The sequence below is a fragment of the Humulus lupulus genome, chromosome 7 (genome assembly GCF_963169125.1).
Source record: "Humulus lupulus chromosome 7, drHumLupu1.1, whole genome shotgun sequence".
Classification (NCBI taxonomy): Eukaryota; Viridiplantae; Streptophyta; class Magnoliopsida; order Rosales; family Cannabaceae; genus Humulus; species Humulus lupulus.
The window spans coordinates 13,311,644-13,326,181 of NC_084799.1; the positions used below are offsets into that span (position 1 = coordinate 13,311,644).

Consider the following 14,538-nt stretch of genomic DNA (forward strand, 5'->3'; position numbering starts at 1 on the left):
GGACATCGAGATGATGAGTGTTGAGGATCGAGCACCAAAAAAGGCTCGAACAGAGGAGGAACTGATCACCTTCTCTGATGACGATGCCCAACACTTGCTATTCCCACACTCTGATCCGCTGGTCGTGGACATACAAATTGCAAATATGATGGTGAAAAGGGTGTTGGTCGATACAGGAAGTTCGATCAACATCCTATATAAGTCTTCGTTGGAAAGGATGAAGTTGTCCGTAAAAGACCTGGATCTATGCAACCAAACCATTTATCGTTTTTCCGGAGAAGGGCTCGCCCCAACATGGTCGATTAGACTCCCAGTCACAGCAGGCACTGCACCTGCTAATAGGACATTACTTACTACTTTTATAGTAGTTGATTGTCCTTCGGCGTACAACGCTGTGATAGGGAGACCAATCTTGGTCGACCTACGAGCCGTCACTTCTATATGGCACCTCGCTATGAAATTCCCAACAGATGCAGGGATAGGATGTGTGTTGGGAAACCAGAGGGAAGCGAGGGAGTGCTACAACGCCTCGATCACCAAGGCAAAGAAGGGTGTATCGAGAGATGCCACCGGAAAGGAGTTACAAATGGCGACTGATGTTCAGGCCCGCTCGGGTGATAATCTCACCAAATAGGGCGTTCCCCAAAGTGAGGATAGAGACTTAGATCCTCGCTTTGGGGATTTTGAAGAAGAAGTGGGGCCCATCAAGGACCTTGAAGAGGTCCAACTCGATGAGGAAAATCCGACCAGAGTTGTGAAAGTCGGTAAAAACTTAGAAACAAAAAAAAAAATAAGCACTAGTGGAGTTCTTAAGGAGGAACCAGGAGGTCTTTGCCTGGTCGCACAAAGACATGGCCGGAACAATTGCTTGAACTACTCTGGTCGTACAGAACTTCCCACCGAACATCAACAGGTCATACCCCGTTTTCCTTGGCGTACGGGTATGAAGCTATGTTGCCTATCGAGTTGGATCCACCCTCGCACCGCAGATTAACATATGACCAAGACTCTAATAGCCAGCTATTGATGGAATCCCTGGACTCAATCGATGAGAGTCATGAACAAGCCTAGCTTTGAGTAGCTGCGTAATAGCAGAAGGTCGCCCGGTATTTCAACTCTAAAGTGCGAGAAAGAAAATTTAATGTTGGAGATCTTGTATTCCGAAGAGTTTTTCTAAACACCCGCAACCAAGTTGCTGGAGTACTCGGGCCTAATTGGGAAGGGCCATACCAGATCGATGAGGTCCTTCACCTAGGCACTTATAAACTTGCACGCTTAAACGGAGATCTCGTTCCTCGCTATTGGAATGGAGAACACCTGCGCAAGTATTACCAATGAACAATTCTTCTTAAAGAATTGGCTTGTATTAATTTTAATTTTTACAAGTTTTGAAAAAGGGTTGGTCATTTTATGTGACTGATCACTTATAAGTGTAAGATCTTCTTGATCACTTGTACAGACATGTTTAGTCAATTTATTACGAGAAATAAAAGGGACTGTGCGCAGCCAGTCATTTCTTGCCAATTATTGTATTTATTACAAGTGTTTTGCTCATTACGTGTGTTGTTTTGCTGTATTATAATGCTAATCATATTGCTACGAGCAATAATGTTCGAACAGGTTCTGGTCAAGGCAAGTGATCAAGGACCTAAAGCTCCTTGATCACTTGGGGGGCATATAAGGTACAAGTGAGCAAAGCATATCGTTAAAAGGTATGTAAACACATGAGCAAAATAAGTGAAAGCATGCTAGGGTACTTAGAGTATTTTTCAAAATTTTGTTATTTCGTTAAATCAAACCAAAGTGTTATGCTAAGTTTGGTCATGCGAACAGATGTTATAATAAGATGCAAATATATTATAATATCAAAAGGTTTCCTTTTACACCGCGAGCAGTCGCTGCTCGGATGTAATTGTTCAAATAAAAGTAAAGGCTGCCCATGCAGCAATAAAAAATATATTATCTTTACATCGCGACTCGTAGGTCATACGGTTAAAAAGATAAATATAAAAATTGGAAAAGACCAAGGAGCCGGAGGATCTTGAGGAGGGCCCTGATCGACGACGTCTGCAGCCTCATTGTCTGCCCCGTCTATCCCAGTGGCCAGCGAGATCTCAGGGGAAGCAGGAATCCTTGCTCTTTCTTCCTCTGCCAGTCGAGTAGCATAGCGAGCGAGCTCGATGTCTCTTGCATTCTCAGGAAGGTAATCGAAGTTGGCACCCTGGTTGTGCTTCCAGAAATCGTAGAAGCATCGAAGAGTGGCATTCTTGTTCCTTTCTAAGTTGCTGGCATTGGCTTTCTTAAGCTCCTCAATCTGGCCCTCCAAGGTTGTGTTCTCCTGTCTGCTCGCAGCCAAGTCATCCTCGAGCTGTTTAGCAGCATGGTAATTGACGCAGTTAGACTCCTTGAACTGGTCCCTCTGATCAACGGCTTTGTCCAGAGACTTTTGCTTCTCCTTCAATTCCTCAGTCAATTTATTCTTCTCCTCGAGCACCACTGCAAGCTGTTCGACATATTTCTCTGCGGCAGCTTTAAGTTCATCAGCATGCCATTGCTCCACAGATTTGGCCTGCTCGGTAACAGCACCCGAGCGGAGTCGGCTGGCAGTAAGGGTCAGCATCGCCTAAAGTTAGAACAGAAGTTAGACTAACTGTAAAATATAGAAGGGCTATCTCCACAGAAAAAGATGACTTACATTGGTAAACTCGTTCAAGGCGTGGTTTAAGACCTGGTCGACGTCCATCGCCTCTGTTGCGGCCATCGCCTCTCGGCAGCGGTTGTGCTTTACAATTTTTGCGACTCTGTCCTTGATCGATTTGAAAGCGTGACTGGTTATGTCGCCCCTAGTCGAAGCAGGACCGGCCTGTTAAGTCTGGTCATTTGGCACCACTGGAGGTGGAGTTGATCCAGCTGGAGCAGGGGGAGTTTGCTGCTCGCGAGGAGAAGGTGGAGCTGCGTTGGTTGAGGGCCCGTCCTTCGTGGGGCCTGCATGGCGAAGCTTCTTAGCCTGAGGCACTTTGCTGCTTTCCCCAAGGTGCCTCTTGCTTGCCTTCTCAAAGCTCGGGGGAGCCGCGGGAGTCTCGGGAGTGCTGTAAATGTCGAACACATTCATGGAGTCCATGTCTGGAAAAGAAGCAAATAGTCGAACAGTGAGATAGCATAAATGTAGCACCCCAATTTGCTAATAGGGTGTAGGACCTTGATTAGCGTGCCTGGAGGGCAATAAATGACTTAACATGTTTATATTTATGAATTTAAATGAATATGTGATTAGAATGCATGTTTAGGTGGTATAAATATGCATGTGGGCCCCGTTTGCATGATAGGGGTAAATTGGTAATTTTAGCATGTTGAGGGCATAAATGCGATAGTTGTGTTGTGTGAAATGTACCACGTGAGTGTGGTGATATCAATGTGATGCATGTGCCGAGACGGTCCTAAGGAGCTAGTTAGTTTAAAAGTCACAACAGGACTAAATACCCGGCTCGGGAGGAGCCTAGGGGTATTTTGGGGATTTTGTAGTTGGGTTCTTATGAGATAATGGTAACTGGTAATTTGGTAACTTGTGTAACCATTAGTAACCACTGAGAGTAACAAGTTTGATTAAAAGAAGTGGTAGAATTGTAAGGAAGTAGGAATGACAAAAAGGGCCTTGAGGTTTAGTTGGAATGGGAAATAGATGGAAGGGTAAAGTGGTCATTAGGCAAGGATTTAGATTATCTCAGCTGAAGGAAAAAGGGGATACGTATTACATTTGGATATACTTTGGTTTATGCTGAATTTGGAAGAAAGAACTAGAAAAAAGGGGGAAAGGAAGAAGGAAGCAGAATTTGAGCCCTAGGAGGAGAATTGAGAGGTTTGAAGTAATCAAGATCAAGCTTAGGCCAAAATTGTTCTGAGGTAAGAACTTCTCTTGTTTTAATGAGTTTTAAGCTTGACTTTAGAAGGTAAGAATGGAAATTTAAGGATGGTTATGGCTGGTTTTGTGAGAATTCAGCTTGCGGAATTATAAGGCTTGGATTGGAGCTGGAAGCAAGGGAGCTTAAGGTTGGGTTCTCCATTCAAGGTAAGGGTTCTGTGCAATTATAAAGTTTATTTCTGTTATGAGTTAGGGAATTTGAAGTGTGGTTTGGGTTTGGGTTTGAGCTTTTAACTTTCTGGTTTGAATTATTGAGGCATGAAACTCAAGAGTGGATTTTTGGGTGTGATTGAGTGATTGAGCTAGGTTATGATGATTATAGGTTGTTGAAGGGTCTATTTGGGGTTTTGAATTGGTTTTGGGGCTTAGGTATGAGTTTGGGATGATTTGGAGTGGTTTTAGCTTGGGGAAAACGTAAGGAAAAACCCAGATTTCTGGGTTCGCGAAGGAGCACCGCGGCCTTGTTCTTGGGCGTCGCGGCGCAAGGCTGTTTCTGGGCAGGGGAAGCTCTCTGACTTGCTGGGCGCCGCGGCCCTCTAGGGCAGCGCCGCGGCGCTAGGCCATTTTCAGAACATGGGATTTTGTAATTTTGAGCCTTTGCTCCGGGGGTTCGGGGGATGTCTTCGATGTATTGTTTTAGGGATTTGGGGGTTCCGAGAGTGTGGGATTAGCCCCAGAAAGTGGTTTTGGATTGGTTAGCATTAAAGGGTGTTTTATATGTGTTGTGACTAGGTTTTCGGAGAGGCTCGGGATAGAGGACTGTGCTTGTGATCCTGGTGCATCGAAAGGTTCGGGGTACAGGTAAGAAAACTGTAACACCCGTAGAGCAGGGTGTGGGCCCATAGTGTTGTTGCAGGGCGTGGCCCTAGATTGTATTATTGCTAGGATATAGCTCTGAATGTACTATTATATGTTTGATTGTTAAATGCGAATGCTATATTTGGTTATAGCTGAATGAAAGGCGAAGGGCCGAGAACGGTGAAAGGCCGAGAACGGCAAGGACCGGGAATGGCAGTGGGGCCAGGAATACCACTCAGCACATGGAGTGCCTGTGGTCAGGGTGAGACCCCAGTGTATACATGGGATATCCCTACGGTGAGGACCGAGATCCCGGGCTTTGGTAATGCCTCCGGGACGGCATGGCCGTACTTGTCAAGTCTGAGAGACTATATGTTTTGTCTGTGGATTGTCTAATGTGTTGATTATATAATATGCATATGTTAAGTGCTATATGAGTTTTCTTGCTGGGCTTCGGCTCACAGGTGCTCTGTGTTGCAGGTAAGGGCAAAGAGAAAGTCAACCAGCCATGAGTACGGAGAGCGTGGGGGCGGCGAGTACATGTTTGTCCTACCCATTTGCTTGGTTGGGGTATTTTGAGAAATGGCTGTAAAAACCCTAATTTTTATAGTTAAACACTTGTAACTTGTTTTGGAGTCGTAAATACTTTATAAACTGTGTTTTGGGATCCCAAATGTAAGACACTTGAAATTTTCAATGAATTAAGGGATTTTCGAAGATTACAGCCTTAACTACAGTTTAATCACACTTTTATTCTAAAAACCTCGTTTAGCGAGTTGTTAGCACATTTTAAACTCACTTAGTAACGACTCTAAGGTAGTAGGGCGTTACAATAAATGAATAAGTATATTGCATCAAGGAAAAAAAAAAGATTGCAAAGTCAAATACCCGAGCTATTATTACTGGTCGGTATACTATAGACTCTACTAGTCTTATACTCACTCTTTGACATAAAGTAGTTTGGACCTAAATTTGGACCATCTTTCAAATTGTCGTCCCCGTCGAATAGGTGACAGGGAATTGGCAAGCTATCTAAGAGCGAAATAACTGTACCATTCTCGTCTGAAGACTCGTCCAAGTGTTCGACAGGCTCGGTGGCCTTCTTTTTCCCCTTTCTTAAGGGGGCACGGGGCCTCTCTGCTGGTGGTGCGCCAATAGGTTCCCTGATCGTGACCCCAGTTGGTCTCCTTCATGGAGGCGACACTGGTGGTTGCTGCTCGGGTTCCTCCTCGGCTGTGGCACTCCCCGCTGTTGACTCCCTCATGTCCTGATGAAGGGCCAAGAGGCCAACCAGCCTAAGGTTAGCCTCCATGACCAGATGTTTGACGCTTTTTTCTACGTCAGTCATGCTGGCCAAGAGGGTTGATCTCAACTCCATGTCTGGAGTTGGGTCTGGTCGCAGCCATGGGCCTGGAAGGCATTAAAAATTTAAGAGATTGTGGAGAAGAACACTAAATAAAGAGTAACAGCCAGTGATGTAAAGGTTTTACCTCCTTGAGCAAAGGCCAGGTTGTCCGCGATCATGTCGGTCGTGAGGAAGTACTCCTGGTAGTACCTCCCCACATTTGATATATGGGTGGTGTCAGTCAGGAAGGTGTGCCCAGTTTCCTGATGACAAGAATGAAAAAACCCTGTGCCTTCTTGGTTGGGGTTTGACTTGAGGTCAAACAGGTAGTTAACCTCGTGAGGAGTTGGCACGAGCCATTTTTTGTGGCTGTACATGATATATAGTGCTGTGAGCATTCTATATCCATTTAGAGTTATTTGAAAGGGGGCAACTCTGAAATAGCTAGTCACCCCTTGGAAAAATGAATGAAGAGGCAAGGTAGCCCCTGCCTCAATGTGGAACCTCGACCAGGCGCTGAAGGCGCCTCCGGGCAGGTTCGCCCGTTGGTCTTGGTTAGGTCGGACTAAGGTCACCCCCGTGAGACCGCACTTCCTGATGTAGTTGGCGATCATCCTAATCGTCACTCGGCTCTCAGGAACTAAATACCACTCAATATCTGGCTGAATGGCATGTCGGGACTGAGCATGTCGTTGGATGTTAGAGTCAGGAACATTTTCTTCTCGACCACTGGTCGAGGGAATTTCAGCCCGAGGAGCAGGCTGATGTGAAGGATTGGGGGTTTTCTTTTTCTGGGCTTTGGTTTTGGTTCGAGCCATATTTTGAGTAAAGAAAGGTGGAGTGTTTGGAATGACACGAGAAAATGGGATGTTAGGTATCAGTGACGATGGTTGCTCCTCGTCGTCAAGCAGTTGAGCCAATAGGTCATCGTCGATAGGTCTTTCTCCCCCCCACGGATCTTGCATGTAAGCCGCGACGCCCAAGATGCACAGCCTGAGAGCTTATGTTGAAAGTTTGAATAATGTTGCTCGCGTCTATGACCAGCAACATTCTAACAGAAACACTAAGTTCTATGCGAGCAGTTTGAAAAACGGATCAAAAAGCAGAAAAAGCTTTTTCGACTCCGAAGGGGCGGGAAAAACCCAGTTTTTCAACTAGCCTAAAAATTGAATTTTTATTTCGATTTTACGCCCTAAACTTACGATCCTAACTATCAAACAGACTCCTAACTCCTACAGAGCAAAACTACACTACCCTATCAAGCATCAATCAGTATACACACAATCCTCATGCATTTATTCCCAAGAACTTGAAAAAAATTTCAGAACTCAAAACAGGCATATAGCAGTATGCATGGCATGTCAAAGGGCTTGAAAGTTGAAGAAATTTACCTAGATGAAGATCGGAGGTTCTGAAATGAAACAACTTTGGACGTGCGAACAGAGGATCTTTAAAACAACGACGGATGGTCTTCGAAGTCTCTGAGCTCTGAGAGGAAGTTCTTGAGGGTTCTTGGCAAGAAAATGGCGAGTAAAAAGTGAAAAAGTAAATTTGGGGATTATTTATAATAGCTGAGATATGATGAAAATGGGTAATCATGAGTTACCTTTTTCAAGGCATGGGGGAGTGTAATAGCCGTCAGAAGGATTACTTGGAAACCGAAAAGGCGTGATTGGACGTGATTAGGTCACCTTTTTCGAGGAAGCACGAGTGTCTCTGACAGATTTTGTGGGGCATACGAAAGGTTAGTTTCCTAAGTTTACTTATTGCTGGTCGCAATAAATAAAATTGGGGGGCAAATGTTTATCCAAAAAACAGCTGTGGATGACGTGGCAAGAATTTTTGACACATGGCCGACACGTGGCAGAGATGTTGCTCGCCCAGAGATACTTCCATATGCGAGGGTCAAGTTTTATATATGATCAGCCTGGTCGTATACTCTGTTTATTTATGTATAAATTTGTATAGTTGTAATGATATCCGAGAATATCTCTTCATTATAACCTGAATATCCGTTTATTAAGGAAATATATAATTAATTGAATCATGTAACCCTCCTTGAGCCTATAAATATACAAGAAATAGCTCAAGGGGGGATCTTTTGATCTTTTTCCGAATTATATTACTATTATCCATCGTTTGTATTGTTTCTCCTTCGAAGGTTTGTGAAACTCAGGAACCCTAGTTCTTTGATCACACCTTTGAAGCTCAACATCAATAATACTATCAAGTGGACGTAGGTCATTACCAATCCTTGGGGCCGAACCACTATAATTCTTTGTGTTCTTTACTTTCCATTAGATTGTTTTCTTAAGCATCGTACTATTTTCCTGTTGTTTATTTGACTCCGCGCCTGTAACGCCCTGCTAATTAGCGTCCATTACCAGGTGTGTTTGAAACCAGTGCTGGACTTACTAACAAGTCATTTGGACTAAACATGTGATTAAGCCACTAAGGTTTGGGTATTAAAACCTTTTGATCATCTCATAAACATTTCCATGAAGTTAAAAACAAGTTCTTTACATGGGATCCCAAAAACATCAGTTTAAAAACTAATTACATAATAAGCCGACCTAGGCGGCAAAAGCTGGGTTTGACCCTAGTTCCTCTGAGCATCTTGGCCGTGGTGGTCGAGCGGACTGCATATGTACATACCACTGCTAATGCCCTCCGACTCATGGCTGGTTGAGCTTTTCCTTACCTTTACCTGCACCACAAAGCACCTGTGAGCAAGAAGACTCAGCAAGAAAACATAATCCACAGTTCACTGAATAAAACAACTATCAAACAGTAATAACTGAAACCAGTACATTCATCAAACCCAATTGGAGACCATAGAGTCACACAAGTGCATGTTGCACTTTCTTTCAAGTTGTTGGCATCCGAGCCAGTCAAGTGCATGTTGCACTCCCAGGGTGGCCCAGCCATGGTGGCCTGCACTCCACGTGCATTATGCCAATCTTAGCTTATAAACGAAGTTCCTTATGCCCTTGACTTATAAGTCAAGCCACCACGTGCCTCCAACTTATAAGTTGAAGCCTTGGGACTCTCAGCTAATAAGAAGAGTTTCCTAGAGCCCATCATATTCTCAACTAATAAGTTTTTCCTCACTTAACACCCTAATAATACCCTAGTTTATAAACTAAGCTTCACAGTCATAACAGACAGTCACATGTTTCATATAGCATACTTATCAAATAATCAAACAATTCATTATAATACATTCACACAATAGTCATAAGCATAATCATAATTATGCACGTTACAGCGTACCTAATCAGATATTCGCAACATAATTATAATCATGTTCACCACCTTAACTAAGCTCTATTCATGCATTCACATAACAGGTGCAGTTTTCTTACCTTTGGTCCGTATGCGGGTTATTAGTGACGACCCTCTGAGTATGATCCCCGATTCAAGCCCTTAGCGAAAACCTAGTCACAACCGCGATAAGGAAGTTCCCATCAATAATAGGTAAATAACAACTTCCAGACCAACTCTTAGCCTCCGAGACATCGAATTCCACTTAACAAGGAAGTAGAATCGATCCCGAGCCCAAATGGTTAGGTTCCTAATCTAAAAATCTCATTTAAGCCAAAATTCCTCTTAAGAGCCGCGACCCCTCACACCTGAGCCGCGGCCCGCCTCGAATTCCAGAGGCTCGGCCTCCTTAGAAACCAACGCGCGTTGCGGCGCACCCTTGAGGCGCCGCGGCCCACCCCTGCCTCCGAGCCCTGCTGGCTCAAAATTCTCTTTGTAGGCCGCGGCTCACCATAAAAGAGCCGCGGTGCACCCCCACGAACCTAGAAATTTCTGGGTTTTTCTTCAACCGAACCCAGCCAAAACTTAACCAAATTCGATCCACACTTCAAATTCAATTCCCACAACATATATACTCATTCTCACCAATAAAACTCAACTAGTTATCACAGTAAAGCTCATCAAACTTACCAAACCCAACCTCTCAATAATCAAGCATGCATAGACATCCTTACTCTAAATATTCAGTACAACTAACCACACAATTTCAGTTCAGAATTCTTACCTCAGCTGTGATGAAACACTTGAGCCTAGCCTCTGTTTCCCCCCAAGCCTAACACCTTGATTTCCCAAGCTTTCCTCTTCAATTTTCCAAAAACTATTCAAACACCCATGGAGCATAAAGAGAACGTGAGAGAGAAAGAGAGGGCTGCTAAAGTCTTTTCTTTTTAATTCCCTGTAATTTCTCAAACCTTCTCAACATAATTCAGCCAGCCAAGTCCTAAACCCCAAGTGGAATTGACTAATTTTCCCCTTGCCCTTAGCCTATTCAGCAAGTGCTCACAAGGGCAATTTTTTCCTTTGCCTTAAATCCTGCTATCCACAATTTGCATCCTATAATTCTTGCTACTCCCAATATTCTCACACGGTTACCAATAAATTCCCATTACCCACTAATTCCCGGTAATGTACTAAATTACTAGAATACCCCTAAGCTCACCCCGAACCGGGTATTAAGACCTTGTTGTGACTTTTCCGCTAACTTGCTCATTGGGACCGCCTCTCGTCGAGTAACTCAAATATTTTCACATAATAATGTGGTCTCAATCACACAAACACATTTAATATCTCTAACATACAAGCATGATTATGTTATAATATAATTCACATAATAACTCAATTATTGCCTCCCGGCCCCCTAATCTAGGCACTAAGCCTTATTAGGAAATTTGGGATGTTACAGCGTCGTTGGCCAAAAAGAGGGTCAACAGATGGTTTACACATACTAATTGCTTACATTTACTAATTGCATTTAAGACATATTATGGTGGCACCCTAATGACTATTTGTTGGCCCATTAAACTATAGTTCACCACCTCATATTATAATGAGCCACAATTAGGCCACTATACCCCTTAGGGTAAGAGAGCATAATATATATGGTGTATGGAGTGGCAATTGGGTGTGTAGTGGCATTGTGGTAAGGGTTTGCTAAGCTCTCTCTTGCATTTGCACTTGATCTTGTGTGTTGTTATTTTGGACAGATTCTAAAGGGACAAAGATGAGCATTGGAGACTCAATGTCAAACTTAGGAGGTATGTCTATATTTGTGTATTAATGCCCTAAATAAAATGTTATCATAGTTGTTGCATAAGTATTGAATATGGTTGTTGAATCTGATTTGTGGTCGTAATGCTTATAATATGTTTCTAATCTAACAGATTGGGCTTCAATTTATAACGAGAAGGGGTCCCTTATTACAATTACTTAAGAGGGAGAAGGAGTACCTTACAATTACTTGAAAGTAACCTTTGAAAAGTATATATGATCTATTGACCTTGACTACTAAGTCTATATATATACCACTTATAATGTTACGATGAAATTTCTAACAATTAATTTGTTCTGGCCTGGGCTACCATAAGATAAAGTCGTACGTCGTACGTGTTTATTACGATGAGAAGAAAAACAGTATGCACATGGGTCATTAATTGGATTAATTACATGTACGCAAGTTTGGAAAAAGGTAACATGAATAAATAATCAAGTGTTTTTGTGGCTGAGAAGGACCTTTTTGCATATCAATAATTTTCTTGCAATCATTAAGTTATTTATTATAATTAGTTAAATTTTTTCGGCTACACTATTATTTTTCTATTAATTTATTATAGACATTTAAATTAAGGAGAATTATATATAATTTTATTATATTTGACATAAAATAAAAAAATAAAATCACAATTTTTTTTTCCATTATGATATAATATTCGTGCATGAGGTATATAAACACATGCGAATCACATAATGTAGACATTCGAATATAATATTATTTATAGTTTACACTTTTATATATGTCGCTAATCGCGGCAAAAAATCAGATAGAGATAAATGTGATCACTACCAATTATATACATGATATACATTGGACTAGTAGACATCGATCATATAATTGATATACATATGTATCCCACTTTTCAGTTTTCCTGGGTATGATCTAAAATCAAACGACATGTCGTTTATATCGAGTAATGATTTATATCTTCCCAACTTAATTAATTATGGAGTGAGTTTTTTTCTTACTTATATACATTGATCTTATTAACTATTCACGCGCGCGTACCATCATCACCACCAAGAATCTAAATATCATACGTATAATTAAGAACATTGATCACCATTACTAAACGACACAAAATTTCATCATATGAAAGAAGAAAGAATATGTAAATACTGCATGAGAAAATTAATATATTATTTATTCATTGTAGTGTAATAAGCATCGACATATGTATATAATAATAACACTTCTTATATATATATATATATATCAAAGACTGAAGAAGCGGTAGGTAGATGGGTACTGCAACCCATTTATTTCTTTAATTTCTATGAATATATATGGATCATAGTTTTTTATTTGTTTTTATTTGAGGAACATACTCAAACAACATATATATATATATATTTAGTATTTAGTCGCCACAGTTGACGAATTCATAGTTGACAATAAGGTGGCCTTGGGCATGGCCTGTCTTATCAGTGTCGATCTGGTCAAACACATTTACATCCAAGTCCAGTCCACCATTGCTGCACTGATCCACAATTCTCACTGTAGCTTGGGCTCCTGTTCCTGTGTTTGTCACCTGCATATTCATGTTATATATTATCATCCATATATATAACATACCAATTTCATACTTAATATATATATGCAATCATTATCCATATTTTGATCTTTTCCTTTTACCTAATTATTTATAGGCTATATATATATGTATATACATTATTTTTTGTACCGATCTCTAAACTATATAAAATAAAATAGTACTAAAAGTCACATTTGTTTGTTGACCAAAAACTGTTTCAAAGAGAAGGGACCAAATAAGCTTATATTGTTAAACCAACATATTATTTGACTATGTAAGTTTAAAAAAATAAGCTTTTAATATTTTAAATCTAGAAAATCTTAGAATTACTATTGTTTTTCGATACTTTGAAGCATATATTTATATACTAATTAAGGTCACGTTTGGAAATTATGATTGGATTGAATAATTTTTATATAATATAATTTTGTTATCAAATTATTAGAGGGGATTGAAAAAAAAATCAACAACTTAAATATTGATCCTCATAATTTTGGATAACTTAATTAATCCCATTAAAAATTTGGGATAATTTTATCCAATTCTCATCTCTCCATACATTTTCATGGTAAGAAAAAAAAAGTGTTATATTGAACCTAATTTTTTAAAAATATATATTGGCCATTCATTTTTCTACATTTTTTCTCTTATATATTTTAATCTAATTCAATCACATCCAATTCTACTAAAAGTATACCGAAAAATAGAATCATGATTTTTTGTTTAATTTTAATGTCCCAATTCATGTTTAACCAATAATGAATGAATCCCATCATTGAAAACATTTAAATAAAAATAATAGAATTAAAAAAGTTAATTTATTAACTACTAATTTTAAATGATGTGGTATGCATTCAATCATTGATACATATATAATATAGGACACTAAATATTGTACAAAGGATCTTGATATATGCTATTAATAATAAATCAATTAATATAAGAGTAAAAGAAAGATATAGAATATACAAAATTAAGTTAGCTAGAACGTTAAAGTAGTATAGTAGTGTTAATATATATATTTATATATATATATCTTACTCTCAAGCATTTGCCGCAAGAGTCCTGGCCACGAGGGCCAACGGGTCCGCAGAAGGCAGTCCAGCCATACTTTTGGCGCCATGCCAAGGGCTTGTCGGCGTCCCAAGTGGCACAGAAGGCGCTGACCTTGAGCAAGTCCCAGTTATTATCTTGTGGATTGTACAGATGGTATGTGGCTCTCACATTGCTCGCACTTTGAGCCGACGCACCCACAACCACCGCACACACCACCACCAACACCACCGTCCACGACCTCCTCACCATCATCACTACTCCCCGCTCCATTCCCATTCTCACTCTAATATTCAATATTATATCTATAAACTATTACTATTAATTTGCTGAGAGTTTATAATTATTATATATCCTAGTGAAAGATGATCATCTCTGGCGTGAATTTATAAGGAGATGCTAGCCTTTGAAAAGTCTGTCCCATGCAATTTACTTAAATAGCCTTTGAAAAGTCTATCACCTTGACTACTACTACTACTACTACACCACTGCTGTACTGCTACTTTAGTCCTGTCCAGGTCCAGCAAATATTATTAGGAAATTTTTAACAACGATCGTTTTTGTTTCTTCTGGCTGCTATAAGAGACGTACGTATGTCTATGTGCGTGATTTTCGTTGCACAAAATGACTAACAATAGAAAATATAAATACATTCATAAAAATAATTTTTATAAAGAGATTCATAAATACACAATAAAATTATTAGAGTATTTACAATATGCATAAGGGAACAATAATTACACTATTTAGATTCTCTAATTTTTTGTCATTATTAAATGCTAGGTATTGCAATG

General features: G+C 40.3%; 1 protein-coding gene across 1 annotated transcript; it reads right to left on the reverse strand.

Moving 5' to 3' along the window:
• Nucleotides 1–12,273: 12,273 nt before the first annotated feature.
• LOC133790729 (pathogenesis-related protein PR-4-like) lies at nucleotides 12,274–14,110 on the reverse strand. Its single transcript, XM_062228480.1, has 2 exons — nucleotides 13,733–14,110; nucleotides 12,274–12,688 (listed from the first exon to the last, which is right to left on the reverse strand). The coding sequence occupies exons 1-2, from the start codon at nucleotides 14,021–14,023 to the stop codon at nucleotides 12,518–12,520; spliced, it is 462 nt and encodes a 153-aa protein (XP_062084464.1). The 5' UTR covers nucleotides 14,024–14,110; the 3' UTR covers nucleotides 12,274–12,517.
• Between the last annotated feature and the right edge of the window lie 428 nt (nucleotides 14,111–14,538).

Excerpts from the sequence above, each read along its gene's own strand:
- LOC133790729 (XM_062228480.1), bottom strand. The coding sequence starts at position 14,023 with ATGGGAATGGAGCGGGGAGTAGTGATGATGGTGAGGAGGTCGTGGACG. Across the intron at positions 12,689-13,732 it reads CTTGCGGCAAATGCTTGAGA|GTGACAAACACAGGAACAGG; the intron begins GTAAGATATATA and ends ATGAATATGCAG.